This window comes from Xiphias gladius, chromosome 18 (assembly GCF_016859285.1).
Source record: "Xiphias gladius isolate SHS-SW01 ecotype Sanya breed wild chromosome 18, ASM1685928v1, whole genome shotgun sequence".
In the NCBI taxonomy this organism is placed as follows: domain Eukaryota; kingdom Metazoa; phylum Chordata; class Actinopteri; order Istiophoriformes; family Xiphiidae; genus Xiphias; species Xiphias gladius.
Window position 1 is genome coordinate 14,831,071 of NC_053417.1, and position 21,385 is coordinate 14,852,455.

Sequence of the window (21,385 nt, forward strand, 5' to 3'; positions counted from 1 at the left end):
ATAACGAAGATTTATTATAGTACTTCTTGTTGTTGGCGAAATAGAAGATCTGCAGCTAAGCAGGTTTGCGTTTGTGCGGTGTGTGGAAAAGAGCGTCTGTGGCCAATGAAAACTTGCAAGTCCCATGGATGTGGGTAGATACGTGCATCTGTAGCTACCGTGAGCTCCAATGTAACGTCAGATATGCTCCTTATATTGCAAGGAGGGGTTCTCAACATCACTCGTGAGGGCCATAGCCTCTTTAAGAGGTGTTTTCCCAATGGGCACGCATTTTCTGCACTCACCCGTCGGACCGTCACCATGCCAGTGTTACTGGACCTCCTGATTTACACTTGCACCCGGACGCGCGCTCTCTCTTCCCCCTCAACACATTTGCTGGGTGAAACTTCTGGCCACGAGCCCGCCACGCGCGTTTGGGTGAGTTGATGGTGGGTGGGGCGCCAAAAGGAGGGGCTTATCCGGCTAAAGGCAAAGAAACCAGACGGGTCTTGTCATTTGGAGATGAAAGTTCCAAGCGCACTCATGGCTAATTGAGGGAGCAGAAGAGTTTGGGATACCGGCAGATGTGCGAAGGAGAGAAACACAGTGACTCTGGATTTATCATTCATTTGCTGGTCTTTTTGAATTAGCCAGGTTTTTCTTTTACTTTACACAGAGCGAATCCAAACAGGTGAGTTTACTGATTTGTCCATTTTTTTAGGTCCAAATCCAATATAAAGAAAGAGACTTTTGTATATCTTATTAGTTAACCAGATTTGGGCTACTAAATGCAGCACATGCACCTATTGGCGCACTTGTGTTTGCCTTCCAACGGTTAAAGAAAGCCTTTTAAAGCCGATTTAAAAAAACATGTGGTTTTCAATAAACTAAAATAAAAGCCTTATATTTGCAGTGGTCTTGTAATTATGTTTAATTATGTTCAGTAGCACATAGTCCAGACAGAATTATGTGCCTTACGTTCTGAATTCATAAATTGCAGTAATCTGTCCCACTTTTACGCGTTGGTGCACAATAATGAATTGGGGCACTTTGTTCAAAACAATAGCAAATTCTCTGTCCGAGGTCTGCGTTTCACTTAAAAAATAACAATTGACTTCTTATAACGTTTAGGCTAATGTGTAGTTATTTTGCTAAATGTGAAAGTTTTATCAACAAATAGAAAAGCAACGGAGAAATCCACTTTTTGTAACATTAAAAACAGTATGTGGGCTGCTTGTCCACATGTTTTTTGATTTGTGGGCTGCCTATTTAATCTTTGAGCTCTATATGCTGAGTAAATCCCGTCGTGTCCCAGATTGACACCGTCTCTGAAACGACTACAGCATGGCAGCAGGGGTCCATTCAGCCACACTATTACAAAACCAGCCATCTATTTGTCAATATCACAATACAATACATTTTAAAGAGTTATAGCATTTCTTCTAAATATTTGGTATGTTGTTGGACAGAGGCACTGGCTCTTGAGTGAGAGGAGTGAGCTGTCCACACTGCAGTGCTGAAATGTGAGCACTCACTCTGTGTTTCATGGCACACGAGTTGCCAATCAATATATGCCAGGCACTACTTCTGGTCCCTGTCCCTCATCATTTACAATACAAAATTTTATCATTACATATACATTTTAGAGAGTACCATCATGCATTTACATTTACAGATATCAAAACATGGGTGTAGTATTGATTGATTGAACTTTTTTTTTTATGCTGTTTTTCTTCAGATCAAAATGATGACCAAACCATTTGGGAAGAGCGGGGATGTGAGTGAGCTGGTGAGCTCCTTCGGCTGGCTGGAGGACGACGGTAGCTCACAGGATGGAGAGGAAAGCCCAGAGATGAGGGGGCGCCCTGGCCTGACTGTAGGGGGCCGGATCCGCTCCTGCACAGAACTGGGCAGTGAAGATATGGAGGAGGAAGAGGAAGAGGATGATGAGGAGGAGATTGGACCAAATGGAGAACAGGCTCCCAAAAGGAGAGGCCCGAAGAAGAAGAAGATGACCAAAGCTAGACAGGAGAGGTTTCGTGCCCGGCGAATCAAGGCCAATGCCAGAGAACGTTCCCGTATGCATGGGCTGAACGATGCTCTGGATAATCTGCGCAGAGTTATGCCCTGCTACTCCAAGACACAGAAGTTGTCAAAAATTGAGACTCTACGGCTGGCCCGTAACTACATCTGGGCCTTGTCAGAGGTGCTTGAGAGTGGCCAGTCCCCAGAGAGCCATGGCTTTGTGGAGATGCTGTGTAAAGGTTTGTCTCAGCCCACCAGTAACCTTGTGGCTGGCTGCCTGCAGCTGGGACCCAGTCCGATGATGCTCAACAAGCTAGAAGACAAGTGTGGAGGCCCCGGGGTGGGTGGTGTGGGGGGTCAGGCTGGCCATCCCCTCAGCTACCCATCCCCAGGCCTTCCAAGCCCCCCCTATGGCTCCCTGGAGGCATCCCACTTCCTCCACATGAAGGGATTCAAGGGGCCTGTATACGACAACCCCTCCTCTAACGAATGCAGCACTGGCACCCCACCATACGATGGGCCCCTCACCCCTCCCCTCAGCATCAGTGGCAACTTTGCCCTGAAGCAGGAGCCTTCTCCCCATGACTCAGAGAGGAACTACACACCCCACCCTGGCCACCATGCCCACTACCTCTCGTCGCACCATTACCCCATTTCCACGACAGGTGGCCTGCCAGGTGGGCCTCAGGGCCACCCACTCTTTCAGGCTTCACGTTATGAGCTGCCCCTGGATGTGGCCTTTGAATCCTTCACTCCCTCTCACTTGGTCACCTCTCAGATGGGTACCATCTGAAATGTGACCATGGAGAAGTGAGAGGACCTGTGGTTGACTGCTATGAAACTAGCCAGGGGAGAAACACTGCTCCTGAATAATCTGCTGTCAAAATAATGGCCAAGGTAAAGACTGTATAGAAAAAATGGTTTGCATTTATGTTGTCTAGTACTCTGGGAGAGCACTGAATGCTCAGAGAGAGAGAGACTCATCACCTCAACTCAATCTACCTGATACAAACATGCACCCATAACTTTTAATATTTTATTTATTCTTTTTTGTCATGATTTTACGTTGATACTTGGATTATAATTATTTCTTTATAAATTGCCCCCTCAGTTGTTACAGAGTGGAACTAAAGATTAGTTTACCAAATCGGATATCCAACCTTAAGCATCACACAGACGTTTCAAGTGTAGGGTTTGAACAAAAACATGAAAACTTTCTGAGAAGTTCTGCATGTCTACCTATCAAAAAAAAAAAAAAAAAAAGATCAAATAGTCATCCAACCTAAATTGTGCACTGAGGCCTGCATTGGTTCAGTGCTGCGTTGGCCTGCAGCCAAGTCCCTCTCGCCATAAGAAAAGCAATGCATTTATTTATATCTGTATTTAATATTTATTTTGATAAGGTCTTGTCCTTTTTATATTTTTTCTCAGCACAGTTTTTGTTTCACTGTCTTTTTGGTTTGTTGTCAGTCACTGGCAGCTGTACTGTATTTAAATTATTTATTTGAAGTCTTTCAGGAACTTGTTCATTTGGTGTAACACTTTTTGTCATACTGTACGTTGTAAATATTTTGCTGTTTCGCACTTAATTGAATAAATATTCTTATATTATATGCTATTTCCATAGTAACAATGTTTTCCATGTGTTTCCTTCTGTTATGCTATAAGGCTGTACTAAAATTTCAGTTCAATAGACAGTTCATGTGGACACTACTTGAATATTAATATAGTGAGGTTTCCAGAAAATATGGTTGAGTATAGTCAGATGGAAGTATTCCCACTTTTCCCCACAACCCATGAGAGATACTACAAATAAAAAAAATTAAAAAAAAATTGATAGTTTTATGTAATGTCAAAACAAAATCCAAGTTATTGTAAGAATTTTAAACAGGTGAATCAACAGCAGTTCATACATCACACTTACTCTAAGTGTTCCCTTTCCACACAGTCAATTTCAGCTGGTTTATTGAATTCCCGTGTATTATGGCAGTGATTATGTGCAACTTTCTAACAAGTAGTGTAGTACTTCGATATGAAGTAGTAGTATGATATGAAGGCATATCTCTATATGAAAAAAAGTTGAAACAGAATCTCAGACAAAAGAAAATGAATGTTTAGATCATAGTGGCTCTATTTCAGCTCACAATAGCTAACGGACACACCGATATCAAAAACAAAGAAAATATACAAGACTAAGTTGCTGGAATAAAGGAGCACTTTGTGGCCACGCAACAGAGATATGTTGCAGGATGTGTGTGTGTTTGTATGATGACATTCAGAGACTTGCTTCGGGGTTTCTATCAGGTCAGGCGGCAGGCTGTTGTGGGCCATGGGAAAACAGCTCTGGGGAACAGGTGAATGTGTCACAGAGGCTTCTCTGACTTTCTCTCCCACATGTCCCATTTTCCCATCTAGCTCATGCCAAAACACTGTCAGGCAAGAACTCATTTTCAAAGAATTCATCCACATTAAACTAAAAGAGAAAAGCACCAGATTCATCTTCAGGGACACAGCATATGAATACAGATATGATTATATATTAATTGATCAGATACTTTTTCAATATTATTTTGAAAAAAATGGAACCTCAAATACAATATATAAAGTATTTTTAAGTGAAATTTTCAGCATAACAGCAATGAAATTTACAGTATACTGATGCCTATTTTCAGATCAACTCCAACTGGTAAGGTTCCTAGCACATTTATATCACTCAACTAATGACAAAAGTTTCAGTTTTGACTTTAATGATCGTGTTGAAGGACATGATGGCTCTCGAAACAAACAAAGAATGGGGTGCCAGAGTGCAAAGATGGAGTGGTGAGAGCAAGTGCTGGTGTGTACAAGTGTGCTTATCATTGTGGTCCTATAGGCAATTGTAGGAAGGGGAAGGTGCCTGGGAGGCTGTTGTCAAAGAGGACTTCCCCCCTCTTCAGCTACCTCTCCGAAGGTTTGTCTTTTCCAGTCCTGGCAACAGTGGGGAAAGGCTCGAGGAGAAAAAGGGAATGATTGTTTTACTGGGCGCCAATGGTCCATTGTGAACGCAGCCTGTTCTTTCTCTTGACCTGTGACCTGTATTGTTGTGGGGTTTCTCATTTGCGGAGGGCAGACAGCTGGGGGAACTGCGGGGGGCTGATGGACAGCTGGGCCAATTTGCAGAGAGAGAGACAGAGAGAGAGAGAGCGCGAGAGAGAGAGAGAGAGAGAGAGAGAGAGAGAGAGAGAAAAGAGTCAGTGTGTTGGGGGAAAAAGAAGAGGAAAGAGGAGGAAAGGGCAGAAGAGGTGACTGAGGTCCCTGCTCCTCATTCACAAGTTTGTCCTCTTTGCTCTTGTGTGTCAGCCTTGACACATAGCTTTACACACAGGCAGACATTTGGCCTGTGAGAAAGTACAGGCGGAGTTCGCTGGCGCACACCCTCTTTTTGTCTTTGCTGTTTTGTTAGTGCAAAAACGTTGGGGGGCAGAGTATGCGGATTATCCTCCTGAGTCCAAATACATGAGTGGGTGGATATGGAAATAATCCACGTAAATTAACTTTGGATACAAGATTACAAAATACAGAGATGCAGGAGAGTCTCGGGAAATTGTATAGTAATGGAGAAATAGTTTGATAATTTCATGGAGTTCAGGAAGATATAGAAAAGATACAAGTTTTTCTAGGTTAAGTATTTTGTATTCAGCTTATATTTCATTGGTACAAACAAGGAAGTTTGTCATGTTAAAATGATAAAACAAATCATTCTGTAAAATACTTCAAAATGTGCTACAAAAAGTCCTGACCTTACAGTACTTTTTAGTACAGGCAGTAAACACAGATTTGGTGTATCAAGTGGCTCTCACCTATGATAAGGGCATGAGGGTATCTTAAATGGAACGGAACACATGCTCTGTAATGCCATCTTGGCCGAGGCGGCAGCCAGCAGAGCGCGACCTGTAGCTCAGTCCCCTGGGAGAGTGAGGTCATGACAGATATCAGCCCACAGAAAATTAATGTAGCTGCAATCCAACTCGTTTCCTAAACTTTTGTGGTCTTTGTGGTTTTTATTTTTATATACATTATAGATGCAACACTATGGGCCCTTAGTACAACAAATATTTGTTAACTTTGAGGCAAATTCACTTGGCAGTGGAAGCTGACGTCACAGAAAAATAACAGAAAAAATATGAGCGGAATAGAATATTTGAAGTGCAGTATGAATCTTACTCTCTCTTTCCCCCTCTCTCTCTTCACTTATATTATAGTTTCTGTGTGCAGCACACTTAATCCACAGGACAAACAAGAATGGCTCCAACTAAAATGAAAAGGTCCTGATCCATAGGAGCTAGATCGAGGGATAAAGCATTGTGATTAAGATTGTATTAATGGGGCCATAGGAGGCTGGAAGGCTTTAATCAGTGTCTGTGTGCCGGTAATCCCTCTGCCTTTAAGCTGGGGCGAACACAGCGAACCCCCCCCCCCCTCCTTTTGGGCCTCAGTGCACATGCACACACATGTACACACACACGCCTGTGTGGGGAGCATAGGGATATGAGTGCCCAGGTTGAGAGGTGGAGCACCCCGAAACGGAGACGCCCCAGACTTAGAGGAGCAGCTGGTAGAAGAAAGACCAAGATGGATGGAGACAGAGATGTGGGCAAAGCCCGATGGAAACAATGAAAGATGGCAATGCTGGCATTATGAGAACATGTAGGGATTGGAGGAGGGGGGAGAATTAAGATGATGAGGGATGGTCATGGTCAACATGGTGGAGGCAATTAGATATAAATAAAACGCTACCTTTTATTGACCCTGGTTCTGTCTATTAGCATATCACATGAGATTAAACTCATTTATAAACTGAACTCTAGTGAGACATGAATAAAATTAATTCCAGCTCCAATGTAAAAATTTAAATTCACATAATCATGTCAATATTGTCAGAAAAATAATGATAAAGATATAAAATAACACCTTGTTCTACTATGGTAAGAGAAAAAGAAAAAAAAAGGAGATGGACATGGGACGGGAAGAAAGAGGGCAGCTCGCAGACTCATTACCTATGGGAGTGGGTGTAAGAGATGATATCGTGTGCATGGGGATAAGGGGTTGGCCTTCTCCTCCCAGAGTTCTCTGAGAGTATTAGGGTATAGAAGTTAAAGAGCTTCTAATGGGATCTGGATGCTGTCGTGTTTACTCTGGCCCCCCTCTGCACGCCCACTGCATTGTGGAAGTTGCACGGCTTTGGGACACCACAATGGGCTGAGTGTAGGGACAGATGGAGGTCCCTTTGGAAGAGGGCACAAAAAACAGCCAAGGTAGGAGGGCCATGATGTCAGGGAGCAAGCAGCCAGCATGCCCCACTGCCAGAGACGTGGGAGAACATTAGAGGTGGAGGAGGGAGAGGAGAAACTGAAAAGGGATTTCAGTTTCTTACTAATTATAATGCAAGAAAGAGTAATTCGAAGTGTCCCTTTGCTCTCGTAATCTGTCAGTAAATTCAGCATGATCTAGACACATTCACATGGCTTTGGTTCAGGGCCACTGTGCTGTCTAGGCTTCTCTGTCATCTGGCCTGTATACATGCCAGTCTTTATAGTCATTTAGGCTGCTTTGTATAGTACCTTTCAGAGTGAAACAAGCCAGCAAAGCTAAAAGAATTATATTGTGAAAGATGTAAGATGTGTAAATCCTAGTTGATGTGATACTATGCTGTTCATTTAGCCTTTGTTTATTAAAGGTTAAACCAGGTCAGGCAAGAGGGTAAATACTGATGTCATTCATTTGGAGCAATGCAGTGTATGGAGCATCAGGGAGAAGGTTCAAGGTATGATGCTGATGAGAAGAAAGGAGAATCATTGGAGGAGGATAGAGGGAGGTACCAGTCACAGGAGCAACAGATGGGGCCTGATGGAAAGCTCAGGTTGTAAACTTTCTGTTAGTAACATCTGTCCGTTTGTCCATCTGCTACACTCACTGTTTAGTAGAATATCATTAATTAGAAAACTGCAGTAGAGGCTAGTGGTGCAAACACTTTGTCAACGTCTATTAATTACATCAGAAAAGACCCAAATCTGTGTGCAGGGGTGAAATGCAAATTCCTATTAGCTTAATGACTCATTTTAAATAAATTTTGATTGGTTTATATTTATAATTGCAAAATAAACTGGGTTGGGGGGAAAAAAAGAAAGCAAAATCCCACCCCCCCCAGTTGCGATCCAATCAAATTAACGGTTTTGCACCATTCCCACAGATGAGTACATTTATCACATCTGTGCTAATCAGGGACAGAAGTCACGCCATGCCAGTCTTTGTTCATTTTCTGAGCACACATAAATGGATTGACATGGTATGTGGGTATAAGCCCTGATTAGAGTTACATTAGCAATTACTCTAGACATTCTCCTTATGATCTGTGTACTTATGCAAAAATCACCCCACTTACCTAACTAAATGTCAAAACCAGCTATCTCAGTAAACTGCATGGAATTTTTTTAATCTTTAAAAAGAAAAAAAACCTAGTTCATTTAGTTGTTGTTTCTCTCCATACGCAATAGCAACATCTAAAATGAATAATTTGGGTCATGACAGCAAAATACAAGTATTTCACAGTACCACTGATTTAGAGTATAATAAGTCCTGAAAAAATTTAAGCATAACAGTTTCATTAGAAATGTTACATCACATATGCGTATTTTTTTTTGATAAAAATATTCTCTTCAATTTGCTCTACAGCAAGCGGATAAAAGAGAATTAAGCTGCTGATCTGTGCTCAGTGGCCAGAGTGTTACATTAGACATTAATCCAGAACAGTGGAAGGTTGGAGAAGGGATAGCATCTTTTAATCCTGCACTCCATCCAGCCAACCCTCCCATAAGACACCTGGGAGAGACTCTCAAACCCTGTTTCTGTTACACAAAAGACATGGAACTCTCAAGACTTAGCAGCAACTTTGGCAAATAATTTTAATGTTAAACCTTTGTTCTTGAAATGCTCAATAAGAGCTGTGAGGCATTACAGTACAACAGCTTTCTAGGAGTGTTTACTGCATGAGGACCTTCTCTTTTCATTGCTAGGTGCAGCATCCTTCAGCGTTTCTTAAATCTGTCCTAACAGAGCAAGGCAAGTGTCCTGTGATAGTGTCCTCAGTGCACACTATCCCTCCTATATGTAACAGATGTTACTGGGGCAACAGTTGGTATTGAAAGGGAGGGGCTTCAGGCCATCTGTCCAGGGTCAAGGTTTGAAAAGGGGTGGTAGAGATGGTGGCACGTTCAGGAAAATGGCAAGTATTTGGTTTTAAAAAGGAGGAAATATAGCACATTGTAATCCTGCACAATGTGCGCTTTCATTTCAGGTCGCCTTTGTGAAGGTTTTGAGTGGGAGATTGGGAACTCCATAAAAAAAGTGTGCTTGTGACATGGGAGAACTGTAGCTTTAATGCAAAGGCACCATCTTGTGGTTAAAGACAATACTACTACCAAAGTGTAACATTCCCCAAACTTTATTAATATTTTAATCTTCAATTGCATCAAACTAGTGGGTCAAGAGTACAGGCTCTTGCTACACCCTTAAGATCAGTGTAGCCATAAAAATTACATTTTCAGTCATATGGAGTCCAACTGAGATTTAAGGCTCTCAAGTGTATGGTCTATGTCATCCCGCAAATATGCCATCTCCTTATGACAAACCTTTCTCTAGAAAGAAATAAAAAGCAGAGTGTGGAACAAATACTGCACAAGTATTTAAGCCTCACTTCATTGCACACGATCTACACAGATAGTAAGGACACTTACAAGGTAGACCTTTAGCCTCTCCTTTTCCATTTGATAGAAATCAGCCACAGTTAGCTCGGTGAAGTCTCTCTTCATGGTTAAGAATCCACAGTTAGGGGAACGTTTTACGTGTTCAGTCCTGGGCAGAGAAGATACTATAGAAAAATCTGTCTAAGACACAAGTGAATGTGGCATATAAAGACAAATAATGCTATCCTTAAATAATCCAGCTCAATCAGAATACAATCCTCAAAAAGCTAAGAGATTCTAATTTGGCATTATACTGATCAAAATTAAGAAATGGCTGCAACCAAGTAGGAATTTTTAGGAGTTATTAACATTATATGGCAGCCATCTTTCCTTTTCATTGTCATTTCATTCATTGGTGATGTACTTCATATCAAAATTTGCCCTTTAACAGTTATAGCTAACAATCGGTTACAGAAATACAGATGAAGAATTTCAGATCTGAAGCTACTGAACGTCCTTACGATCTTGGCATAATATTCTTCAGTGGGTCAAAGCTTATATGAAGGTAGTTGACGTGCTTTTCTCACCAGGGATCATCATCTGGCTCCCAACCCTCAAGCTCAATCAGACAGAAGAAACAGCATGCAACATCAGGCTCATTCTCACTGGGGCAGTGGACAAACCCAGCCCTGGCCATCTGCAAAGACAAACAAACAGCAACAAATAATGTTTGATGCATGTTTGAGTCTCAGTGGGAATAAAACCACAGGATGATCGCCTTTTGGTTCTTGGGGATGATTGGGTGGGGAGTTTATGAGCTGGCAACATGGCATATAGTGTTGCTCATCAAGTGAGGTGTCAGCAGCCCATCCATCATGACAAGACAAGGGTGGGCAGAGAGCAGTGGGTATGCACTCGAAATCTGATACAACGAAACTGAATCCGACACCTGTTTAACCATAAATCACAACCTGTCACAGCCTTAGATAAAAAGCCGTGGTATAAAAATTGCTTTGTAAACAAGGCAGGGGTATACTATCCAAAATTATTCTCATAAGCCATAGTCATGTACTGTGTAGGTTAATGTAAGTTAGGCTATATTGTGAATTGCATAAGAGGTTTCTGACACAATGCTGTCTAAAATTAGAGGACACATCACACATACTGTATGAGCCCAGTCCAGCATCCTGCAGGCCTGGTCTAACCTTGTTAGTGCCTTCCCTGCAGAAAGATTCTCTTGATTAAATACGTTCTACCACTGCACTGTCAAAATGAACTATCAATCAAATATTTTTAAAGCATTTTATGATAATTCAACCATTGTTCTGAAGTTAAGACTTCTTAGGATTTCTGCTTAAGCACAGCATCCCCCTTACCTTTTCAGGTGTGCAGTTACACTCCTCTCTAAATGGCCAGTCAGCAAAGCTTTGTTCACGTAAATCATGACTATACATCTTGTCATAAAAGTAAAACCTGGTTCTCAATACATCTATGCTGGCCATATCTTCAGCAAAAACAAGCTCAACCCAATGTATATCTAATTCACACTGTCAGGGCTGATGTGGAAATATACCGATGGCCAGACTGCCCTGCACACTTCCACAGGTGTTTCAAGTTTTGGCTGATCAAACTCTGCTCAGGTTCAAGGTAGGCCGGGCTGCGATGGGAACGTGTGGTCACCAGACTCCATCTACAATAGGTCTAATCAGGCAAAAATACAGCAGGGCAGATCTGTAGCCATATTTTTTTTTTTTTTTTCTGTTAAACAGTTTTTAAAAAATACATTTTCTTGATCATTTCTCAGTTACTTTACACCTTAAATGTGTTTGTTTGGTATATTCTACATGCATGAAAACTACAAGTCAATCTGTTGTACTGCTACACTATATGTTTTAAATGTAGCAAAACAGAAGTGGCATGTATGTTTTTTCTACCTATTACAGGAACTACACCAGGATGTATGTAAGACATCTGATGAAAATATACAACACAGATATTATGATTTTACATAAAACAACAAAGTGCATTTCAGTACAAACAAATCTAACGATTATACCAGCCTTCCTTTCTAAAGGCTCTCATATATGAATAACATTTCAACTTAGATCTTAACTCAAGTCAGTCTCTTACTTGCCTTTTCCAAAGCTTTCAACAGCATCTCACAGTGTTCATCAACAGATGGAGTAAATTCTGTCTGTCTCTAATATTAGTCACTTCAACACGGGCATAAGTAAAGAGTTTGGTGTAACAGCAACATTCTTTGCTTTGGGTCTGTTTTATAAGTTGGAGTGTTTTTGTTGCAGACAGCTACTTAGTGGGGTAGAGCTATGAGCCCATCATTGTTACTGGGACAACTTGGCCAGTGTGAGGTAAATGAGCCCACTTGCCAAGATGCTAGTGTGCGCTCTTCACCATTCACACCACAACATGAAAATCTCAGCAAGAGTGTTCAAGGTAGGCCTACACTGAGTTTCTGTGTGAGTTTGGCTTGAGTTTTTTTTTTTTTTTTTTTTTTAATGTTCCAAAAGTCTTCTCTAACGGAGAAAGAGAAGAAAGATTCAACCAGTGCATAAATTCATGTTGTCCACCACAAAGTCCATTTCATTAGAAATAATTATTTTTCAGTGGTAATGTTTTTCTATCTACAACACCATCTATAAAACTGTGCAATCCAAACATAGATTTTCTGGGCCTCAGCACCTTCTTCTTATCTAGGATACTCACTCACTAAATCAACATTTTATCTCTTAATCTAATTTGAACTAATTCCAAATCTACGAGGTCTTTTTTCTTTCTTTTGCACCCCCATACACCTCCTGTCCCTGCATTTCACGTCTAAGGCTATATTTACAAATTATTTATTTTCATAATGGAGACTAAAAATTCTCAGATCCAAAAGTTAAATATCCAATTAAAACTCTAACTATCTGTACAAAAGAAAAAGTAAGTAATACTTACTGTAACCAGAAGTGCCTCTCTCTGTGACATACATGTCAAATGCTTTCTTTACATCAAAGGACACTGCTGCCACTCCTAAAACCGACCTCTGTGTGGACTTGGCCTTATTGTACAGTTTGCTTTACTACTGTGACATATGTGTATTTTACACTGGAAAAATGGCACGTCCCAACAACACACTGAGCCAGTGTACACTTTAGAATTTTAATACTTATATTACATTTATTTACATTCTTTTTTAAAGATTTGTATCCTTTATATTTCTTATTCTAATTTATTTACATATTTATTCTTTTTAGTACCAAAATCCCTCTTTGTGTTTTCCTCTTCAGTGTTTCCTGATTGAACGGCAGTCGAGGGACAGTTAAGATGAACTTTTACACATGAAAGACTGTGACTTTTGAAAATAAGGACTTAATTTGTCTAAGTCATACTGCTGAAGCCTCATTTTAGCTTGAGTTTAACTTTGGAAAATATTTTTGCACAGAACTAGGACTGTGGATTTTATCCAAAAACACTTTTAATGGTCTTTATGGACAGAAGAAACAATAACAGCAACTGGAAACTCTTTCAATGTACAGTGTCAGTATCATTTTAGGACAGGATTTTAAAAATGTGAACCCGTTCTTTAAGGCACCTTAATCCACAGCTGTGAAATGACAACTGATCTCCCGACTTTACCCTCTGAAGCATTTGCGTTTCATAAAATCATAAATATTTAAAAGATTAAATAAAATGTATTTATCTAAAATGGCAGTCACATCAACTCTAACATATGATCTAATAACACTGGACAAAATGGGGGAACATGACTCCCCCTGGTAGCACTTGAGAAATATTTAAAGATGCTGTTTGCTGAAGGATATTTCCCTCATTTCTCTTGTCCTGTCTCATTATGCAATGTACTAACCAAAACGGTTGTTTTTAGTCTGTCATGACATTTTAATTTCTTTATAACCTGGTCTTTCATGTTGTCTAAGAAACAACTAATATTAAAAATGCGCCATATCACATATATTTCACTCAGTCAAAGATTTGTATAAGTGTATGCATATGTGACTACAAAGCCACAAAAACAAGGAGGTTTCCCTATTGAAACTGACTTTTCAGACCTGAATTACAGATTCCAGCTGAAAAATTTTAATAAATATAAAAGTAAACAAAGACACCGTGACCAGTGACCCATTGTCCAGTTTAATGATTTGTGGTGTAAACTTTACTAGTGTGTTTAGTACTGTGAGAGACAGGGACAGTTCTGGTCTGCAGTATGACCCTGTAACACTACCCTCAGGCCCCTTGGTGTTGAAATGTGCTTACAACTGTAAACTGCTGTCCTTATCTTCCCGCAGAGTGCCGATGGGAGTGTTGAGACACAGTGTGCCCGCTTCCAAGTTTGGCAATGTATGATTTTTATACTTTGTGTGTATCACACTAATAGTGTGCAGCCCTGTAAGAGGTGATGCTGTGTAAGGGCTTACTGAGCAGTATAGGTGAACTGGACATCTACTGTACATCTGATGGCATGTTATAGTGGCTCAGAGTGGCCTGTATAGTGTGTGGTTGCTTACTCTAGTAACTGCAGAATAACATCTACTTCAGAATTTCTGCATGTGTGTGTTACTGTTGCCACGCAGCATTTTTCCATACAATCAATATTTGCGCTGTTTTTTCTCAACTTGTGCTGTTTCTCTCAACATTGTTGGACCATAGCATTGCCCCATTACAGAGGTTTAAGAATTTGCTTTTTTTACTTTCCCTTGCCCAGTGGGTGGTTCTTTATGAGAGACAGTTCAAAACTATGCCATGTGCTGTACCACAAATCATCTCTTCTTAGGTTGATGTTTCTCTTCTCCCTGTAACTGTACCTCACTTTTACGTTTCGTGCCTCCATTGACATTTGACTCCATTTACTCCTCTCATTGCCTCTCTGCTACAACCTTCAGCTCGCTGCTCTCTCCTTCCTCTGACACAACTGCCCTCACTCATTAAGGTCTGCCACGATTAGCTGCTGGAATCTCCTTCTCCAGCTTTGTTTTCACACAGGGCTGAGAGTGTTAGGGAGGGAGGGAGGGAGGAGATACGATGCAGAGAAGTGGAGGGGAGGTGATAGAATCAATGTGTTTGTGGTCTCTATTTCCACATGTCCTTTATATTGCCTTTGTGGGTGTAAGGCTGTGTTGTTTGTATTCGCAGCTCTTGGAATCTTTTTGAATGAATGAGAACAGTTGAGGATCTTTCTGGTCGTTTTTCTTGCACCTGAAGAGCCCTGGCCAGGTTAATGCTGGGAAGGAGCTCACAGAAGAAATAGCTGTTTCTCAGTGCGCCCGTGTAGGGTTGGAGATTGGACTCACTTAGTAAGAGCAACAGGAGGACTAGAGGTGCAATCAATGTGGAGCGCAGGTAAGAAATCAAACCTATTACCATCCACTGCTACTGCTGTCTTTATGGGGAGCAAGAAATACATCCACTACACTGGACATCTTTTTCTGGAGATTATTGTGTGAGTTTTTTTCAATGAATGATTAGACAAATATGTGTATGTCCTTTCATGTGCGTATAAGTGATTGATCTTTACTCTCGGCTTAAATATATACTGTACATGTATATATACATGTGCCTGTGGAGCTGACAACTGTCCTGACAGCTCCACCTGTCTTCTACTGCCCTCACACCCGGATTGAAAATGCACATATGGGCTAGCTGATCTTATAGTGTGTGTGTGTACGTGCTTTCAGGGAGTACACGTGTGTGTGTTTGTATGCAGGGTTAAGGAATAGTTTTTTGTGTCAGACTTGTTCATGTTAGTGTGTGGACCAATTGTAGTTGTGTGTTAGAACAAAATAAGATAAAAATGAGACTAAATTTTGTTGCGTGGACGTAATTGACCCTTGATGTTTTTCTTCCATCTTCCACATCACTCTCATGTCATAGCTTTAGACTCTGTTCATCAGAGAGGACACTTACTTCAAATTGCTATGTTCTAAAATACTCACAGCGTTATGTAATAACAACTAGAAATGTGTCAGCCTAAAGTATTTAGTCTAGTCAGAGCAGAGAGCAGCATAACAGAAATGAATGTAGCAAAATTTCAATGTGTAGAAACTACAAGCAGTTATAGAGCAAATATGTGTAACCTGAATGTGGTCAGAAAGAAAGATGTCCTGTCCTCTGGTGCTGGTGTAAAAATGTCAGGGAAGTGCGAGAGTGTGACAGTCAACATCAACATTCTCCATCTCTGCAGGCAGGCGTGGATTCACAGGACGGGCACACCCACCTGTGCACACACAACTGTGAATCCTCACAAAACCCAGTCTCTATATTTTTATCTCTCTCTCTATAGATTCAATTACATTTTGATCAAAAAACATGCTGCCAAAGCGGAAACATACACATATGAAATGAACCAACTGGCAACTCACAACACTTAAACAAAGAGAGAAATACTCAGAATCAGGAAAAGAAAGTGTGAAAATTCTTTGTTTTACAGTTTATTAAAATAAAGAGGACATAAATATGTCCTTGATTTCTTGTCATTATTTATGACAAACGGCTCTATATTCTTTTGCTAGCCTTGTCTGCTGAACAGTTTGAGTAAGCAATTCTTCTGAATGGCAAGGAACATAATGGATTTTTGGGTTGGTAAATTTGGGAAAAATGCCATTTCTGTTTTTTGTACCTCGGGCATTTTATAGGAAAATTTACTTCTGTTCTCCATTCTCTCAGTTTCACACTCCCCACAGCATTGTTTCTAACAACTGCTTTCTAAGCAACAAAAAAACCCACTTCACTTGTAAGAAATCAAAACACAGCATGTTTCCCCAGGAACTCTTTCCTGGGGAAAAATGAATGCACAGGAAACATATTGTACAGCTAGCCACATTTCCTGCACATATCCACACCTGATCAATACTCTAAATTTAGTGAGATGATTATCCCTCACAGTTGCAAACTGATATGCTTAACTGTCAGATTTGCAGGCTCAGGCCAGTTCAAGGGGAATGCAGAGGTCCTTTTGTTCATACTGAGCTGACTTACTTGTTATGTGCCATGCATGCTCTTAATGAAGCCGGCAAATGGAAAACGTGTCATGACAGGCTCATTACCTGGTATATAAACGGAGAGAGGTGATTGCTTTCTTTTAAAGTTACTTAAGATTTCATTGTCTAATAGGCTTTAGTAAATGCTTTGCCACATTATGAGGGGAAGTACAAGTATGCTGCTTGGTGCTTGCCTGGCCCTCTCACCTTTGACCTTCGTAGACAGTCTCTAAATTCACCACCCCAGTGCCAGGAGACACCCAAGGCATGATATATGACCTAGGTGCAGACACTGTATCAACAGAAATCCCTTTCATTACATCATGCAAGCAGACTCTAGAAGAAGGAAAAAGGCAAACTAAGGTTTCTGGAAAGTCACAAAGAGCCCGCAGGCCTCGGCTCATAAAATATGACTAGAATTTATGATCAACAAAAGCAGCGTATTGACACTGCGTTTGAGCTGTTCTGAGGAAGTGAGTTAGGCTCTGTCTGACAGATTTCAGTGAGTGTAGATTTACTGTGGTTATCCCCCGCAGGAAAAGAATGAGGAAGACAGATCATAGCATTATATGATCGGTGGAGTTTGATGTGCTCTCTCCCTCAGGTTTGATATATCTCTCACACACTATTGCTTCACATCAGCTTTATAAGTCATTCATACTCAGCAGTCATTCCTTTCACATTTGACCTGCTGCACTCAGGCTCTTTGCACTTTGCGTAATTCACCATTCTGCCGATAAAAACATTTACAGTAACGGTACTGGCATCAGCTGCTTTGTCAAGTTTGTTGTATGCTGTAGATAGCCTGTATGCTGTAGATAGTCAAGCTTTCTGCTCGAGTAAGGTATTTCTGATTCAGTCTGACAGGCCATCAATACTATACCAGCTGTACCTCATATCCGTTTGGTTCCCTTATTTACCCCTCTGTGTGTTGTAATGAATCTGGTAACATACTTGCCTCGCAGTTTACATGGGATCATTTTTCATTATATAACTTCCAATCTAGTAACCCGATCGCTAAAGCTAGAATACTGTGACAGATTCCCAGTGTCTGCTTGGATTATCTTGTGTTGACAGGTTTACACCAGTAGACGGCAGCATAGGTTAACCAGTAATCACTATCTAAGCTTAGCAGTGATGTCCAGTGAATTGAGTCCTCTCTTAGCTTCACACTGTGCATTTACAATTTTATTAATCACATTTTGGGACCACCCCTTCAATCTCCTGACAAAGACGGATTCCTCGCTAGGTCATCCCTTTATTTTTAGGGTTAATACTTGGTTACAGTGTTATGGTTAGAATTAGGCTCAGGATAAAGTTAGGGTAAGGCTTGGAGTTAGGCATCTGGTACTTAAGGTCAAGGTTGGGATAAGCCTTCAGGGAATTAGGGTGAGTCAAAACAACATTCTCACAAGTAAAAAAAACAAGTCTCTGTGTGTGGGTGGAAGGGTGGCTGACAGGTAATGTAATTCTCATACCGCAGAGTGAAATAGTCATGTACTCTATGTTGGTTGAATTCACTGATCTTCCTCAACCTTGCCATCATCTTATATGGTCTGAGGTGCATCAATATAATATTGAATCACAACAACATTGGACAAAACACTGCAACAAAATAAAAAACAAAACAACAATTCATAAAATGTAACAGCATTACAGAAAACAAAATGTTAGAAAACTCAGCCACAGGAAGTAAAGGAAGAACAAGTTCTATTCACTTTTCCCATTGACAATGCTACGAGACTCACAGTTGGAGCACTGCTGAGGCTTGACACTCTCCTGGTTTAATTGTCCTTCCATTCTATTTTGTTATTTTGGTTTGTCAAATGTTGCTGTGTTTATCACCTCAGAGGCATCTTATCTTTATCATCATGTACCTTATGCACACAGCACACACACTGGGCGTATCTGACTCTCGCTCTTTCTCCTATGCATCACAGGAGCCTGTTTTTTTTTTTGTTACTATAAAGTAGAGTAATTCTTCTTAGGTTAGTTTATTTAGCCTGGAATGCCTGACAATCAGTTGAAAAAACTGTATATGAGCCACAGTTATCTTGGAAGGCTAATTTTAATCTGTTGTTCGAAAAACAACGGATCAAAAAATCATTCTAGGATAAGAAAAAAAATCTTTATACTGAAAATCTGTCTTATAACAATAAAAGTGCTTAATTTTACTGGTCTATAATGTCTGAATAATATCTTAATAATTTCCTAAAATGTTTCCCAAAAATAATTATGTAAGTTGATGGTTTTACATGAAAAATAGAAATACAAATTAATTCCAAAAGTTGTTTTCAGTCAGAGATCAGCAGGTCAGCTGAACATGCAAAAATAGAAAAGCATCAAGCACACAGTTCAACATATATGAATAATAATAAATGAAGGGTTTTGATGGGACAGCATTTTCAAAGAAAATACCATTTTCCCTATAATTGGTCCCAAGTGACACATTTTTTAGAAATTTTCCTGGGGAATGATTTGTAAATTATGGACCTGTTAAATAAAGCGTCATCGTATATTCTATTTTTCCCATCACTTTTTAAGAGACATTTGTGTGTAAATTACCTCTAGCGATTCAAGTGGTTGGCAAAATGAAATTATGTCAGTTAATTATTCATTTAAAATATCCCCTAGTGGCCGTTTAAGATGCGTCCCTTGATGCCCCCCCCCCCATTCAGAGGTGATAGAGGTCAGCACATCATCTTCAGAATGATTGATCTGTAGCCAGTGGCAAACAAAGGGACCTAATAACCCAATTTCCTTCCCTCTTCCTCTCTCTTCTCCCTGTTTCTCTCCATCACTTCTCTGCACACATACCTGTCCAAAAATGCCATCTGTGCTCCCCTCCCGTGGCCCTCACCCCACCCCTGTCTCCTGTCTCCTGTCTCCTCTGCCATGTCCTCCCACCTTTTTCTTTCCTATGGATGATACAGGATCTCCCTGCTCCGATTTCACCCTCTCATCATGACATCCATTAAAGTGGCGCTGGGCCCTGGGCCCCCGTTGGCCTGACAGCACATTAGCACTCGGCCCATTGAACGCCAACAAGGACCGGCTCTGAATTATTGATACCAACACAACTAATGAGGAAACCCTATCTCAGTCCTTTTGCTGACACACAAACACACACACACAGATGCTCATGGAAGGACTGGCACGCATAGCTGTATTGCTGATAACTATAGGTCCAGCTGCTAGTGTCCCATTTTAAAAGCTAATATTGTCAGTGCTCTGTCAGTTTCCTGCAGACATGATGAGTGTTTGATCCAGGGACTCACTGGGTCAAATTCCTTTTCTACTCTGTCTCTTTGTCTTTTTGCATTGTAAGATGTTTGGCCCTCTTCTGTCACTTTTTAAGTTCACTATTTAATGTGTATGATAAACTACTACAAGGTGTTACATCTTGATTTTCGTGCACCTTCGCTAAGAGCTACCATGTGTTCTATAATACCAGCAGCTTTTAGTAAGTGGATTTTACCCAAATTTACAATCCATAAGAATTTGTGTGGGTGTTTGTGGCCCCTAAATCTGCCAGTGTTTACATACAATGGATTAAATGTGTGCAAGGGAGCTGCTGTGCAGAGAGGTATTGGAGGTGTCAGCCAGCCTCCTTAGTATTCACTCCAACACCCTGTGACTCACAGCCTCAGCCTGAGAAGGGGGGGCAGGACAAGAGGAGGCACTATGAACACCAGGCAGCATTTTCTGTAGCCCCAAGCTCACGTATTTGTATCTGTGTGTTTGCAAGCATGCCTGCCCAAGGGGATTAATTTTTTGACAGCTTTGTTAAGCCTTCTTTTAGGCACTGAGCTTCTCAATAACATTGTGGCTGTGTGATTTTCAAAAGGTCTCTCTCTATGTCTCTAGCTTTCCTGTGATTCTACTTTACAAGGGAAGCTAGAGAGAGAGAGAGAGAGAAGCAGAGAGTGGTCCAGAGGCATGACAGCAGACGTTGTTTGAGTGGTTTCTTGGTGTGAAGGAAGTGGACCATAAGAAGCTGGCTGTGAAGCTCCTCTTCAATTAGTGACTGCATTGCTATGGTCCACAGCTTAATTCTCCGCAACCCTTCTTCTATGTCCGACTGTCTGTCTTCGTCTCTGTATTCCATCCTCGCGGTCGTGTCTTCTTGTCACTCCACGTCTCTTCATCCCTCTGTCAGTTTGTATTTAGTTTAATCTCTGCCCCTCCTTCTTCTGCTTCCTCCGCTCTGTCGCTTTCTATTTCATCTCTCCTTTTTGCTTGCCACCCCCCGCTCCCCACTCCACTCCAAGTCTGAATTCCATCCCTTTGCCAAAAACACAGAGGTTGATAAAATGTCTAACCTTGCCTGGGCAGGTCAAGAGATGGAGGGGGAAAAAGAGAGAGAGACAGAGCCACACAGATAAAAGGTTAATCCTTTGACAAGTCCACATACACATGGAGAGAGGGGGAGGGGTAATAGACAACAAACGCAATAAACAGATCTGACAATCAGGCTCTCTGTGCGGGGGAGTTGGGTGAGGAGAATGTGGGAAATGAAAGGGAGAAACAGTGGTTGGGGGAGACGGCATTTTCAGTCATGCTCTGTCTCTCCTGCATGACTTCCAGTCTGCATGATGACAAGTGTCTGCCGCTGTTCCCATTGGTCGAGGCTGCCACCAATCAGAGCAGAGGCATGTAAGGTAC

The 21,385-nt window shown here is 41.1% G+C and overlaps 2 protein-coding genes across 2 annotated transcripts; one reads left to right on the forward strand and one right to left on the reverse strand.

The window, feature by feature from the left end:
• The first annotated feature begins 1,723 nt into the window (after positions 1 to 1,723).
• Positions 1,724 to 2,797, forward strand: neurod4 (neuronal differentiation 4). Its single transcript, XM_040153466.1, has one exon. It carries the CDS (start codon positions 1,724 to 1,726, stop codon positions 2,795 to 2,797), a length of 1,074 nt encoding a protein of 357 aa, XP_040009400.1.
• Positions 2,798 to 9,468: 6,671 nt separating this feature from the next.
• birc5b (baculoviral IAP repeat containing 5b) lies at positions 9,469 to 11,381 on the reverse strand. Its single transcript, XM_040153323.1, has 4 exons — positions 11,102 to 11,381; positions 10,313 to 10,422; positions 9,777 to 9,894; positions 9,469 to 9,677 (listed from the first exon to the last, which is right to left on the reverse strand). The coding sequence occupies exons 1-4, from the start codon at positions 11,225 to 11,227 to the stop codon at positions 9,588 to 9,590; spliced, it is 444 nt and encodes a 147-aa protein (XP_040009257.1). The 5' UTR covers positions 11,228 to 11,381; the 3' UTR covers positions 9,469 to 9,587.
• Between the last annotated feature and the right edge of the window lie 10,004 nt (positions 11,382 to 21,385).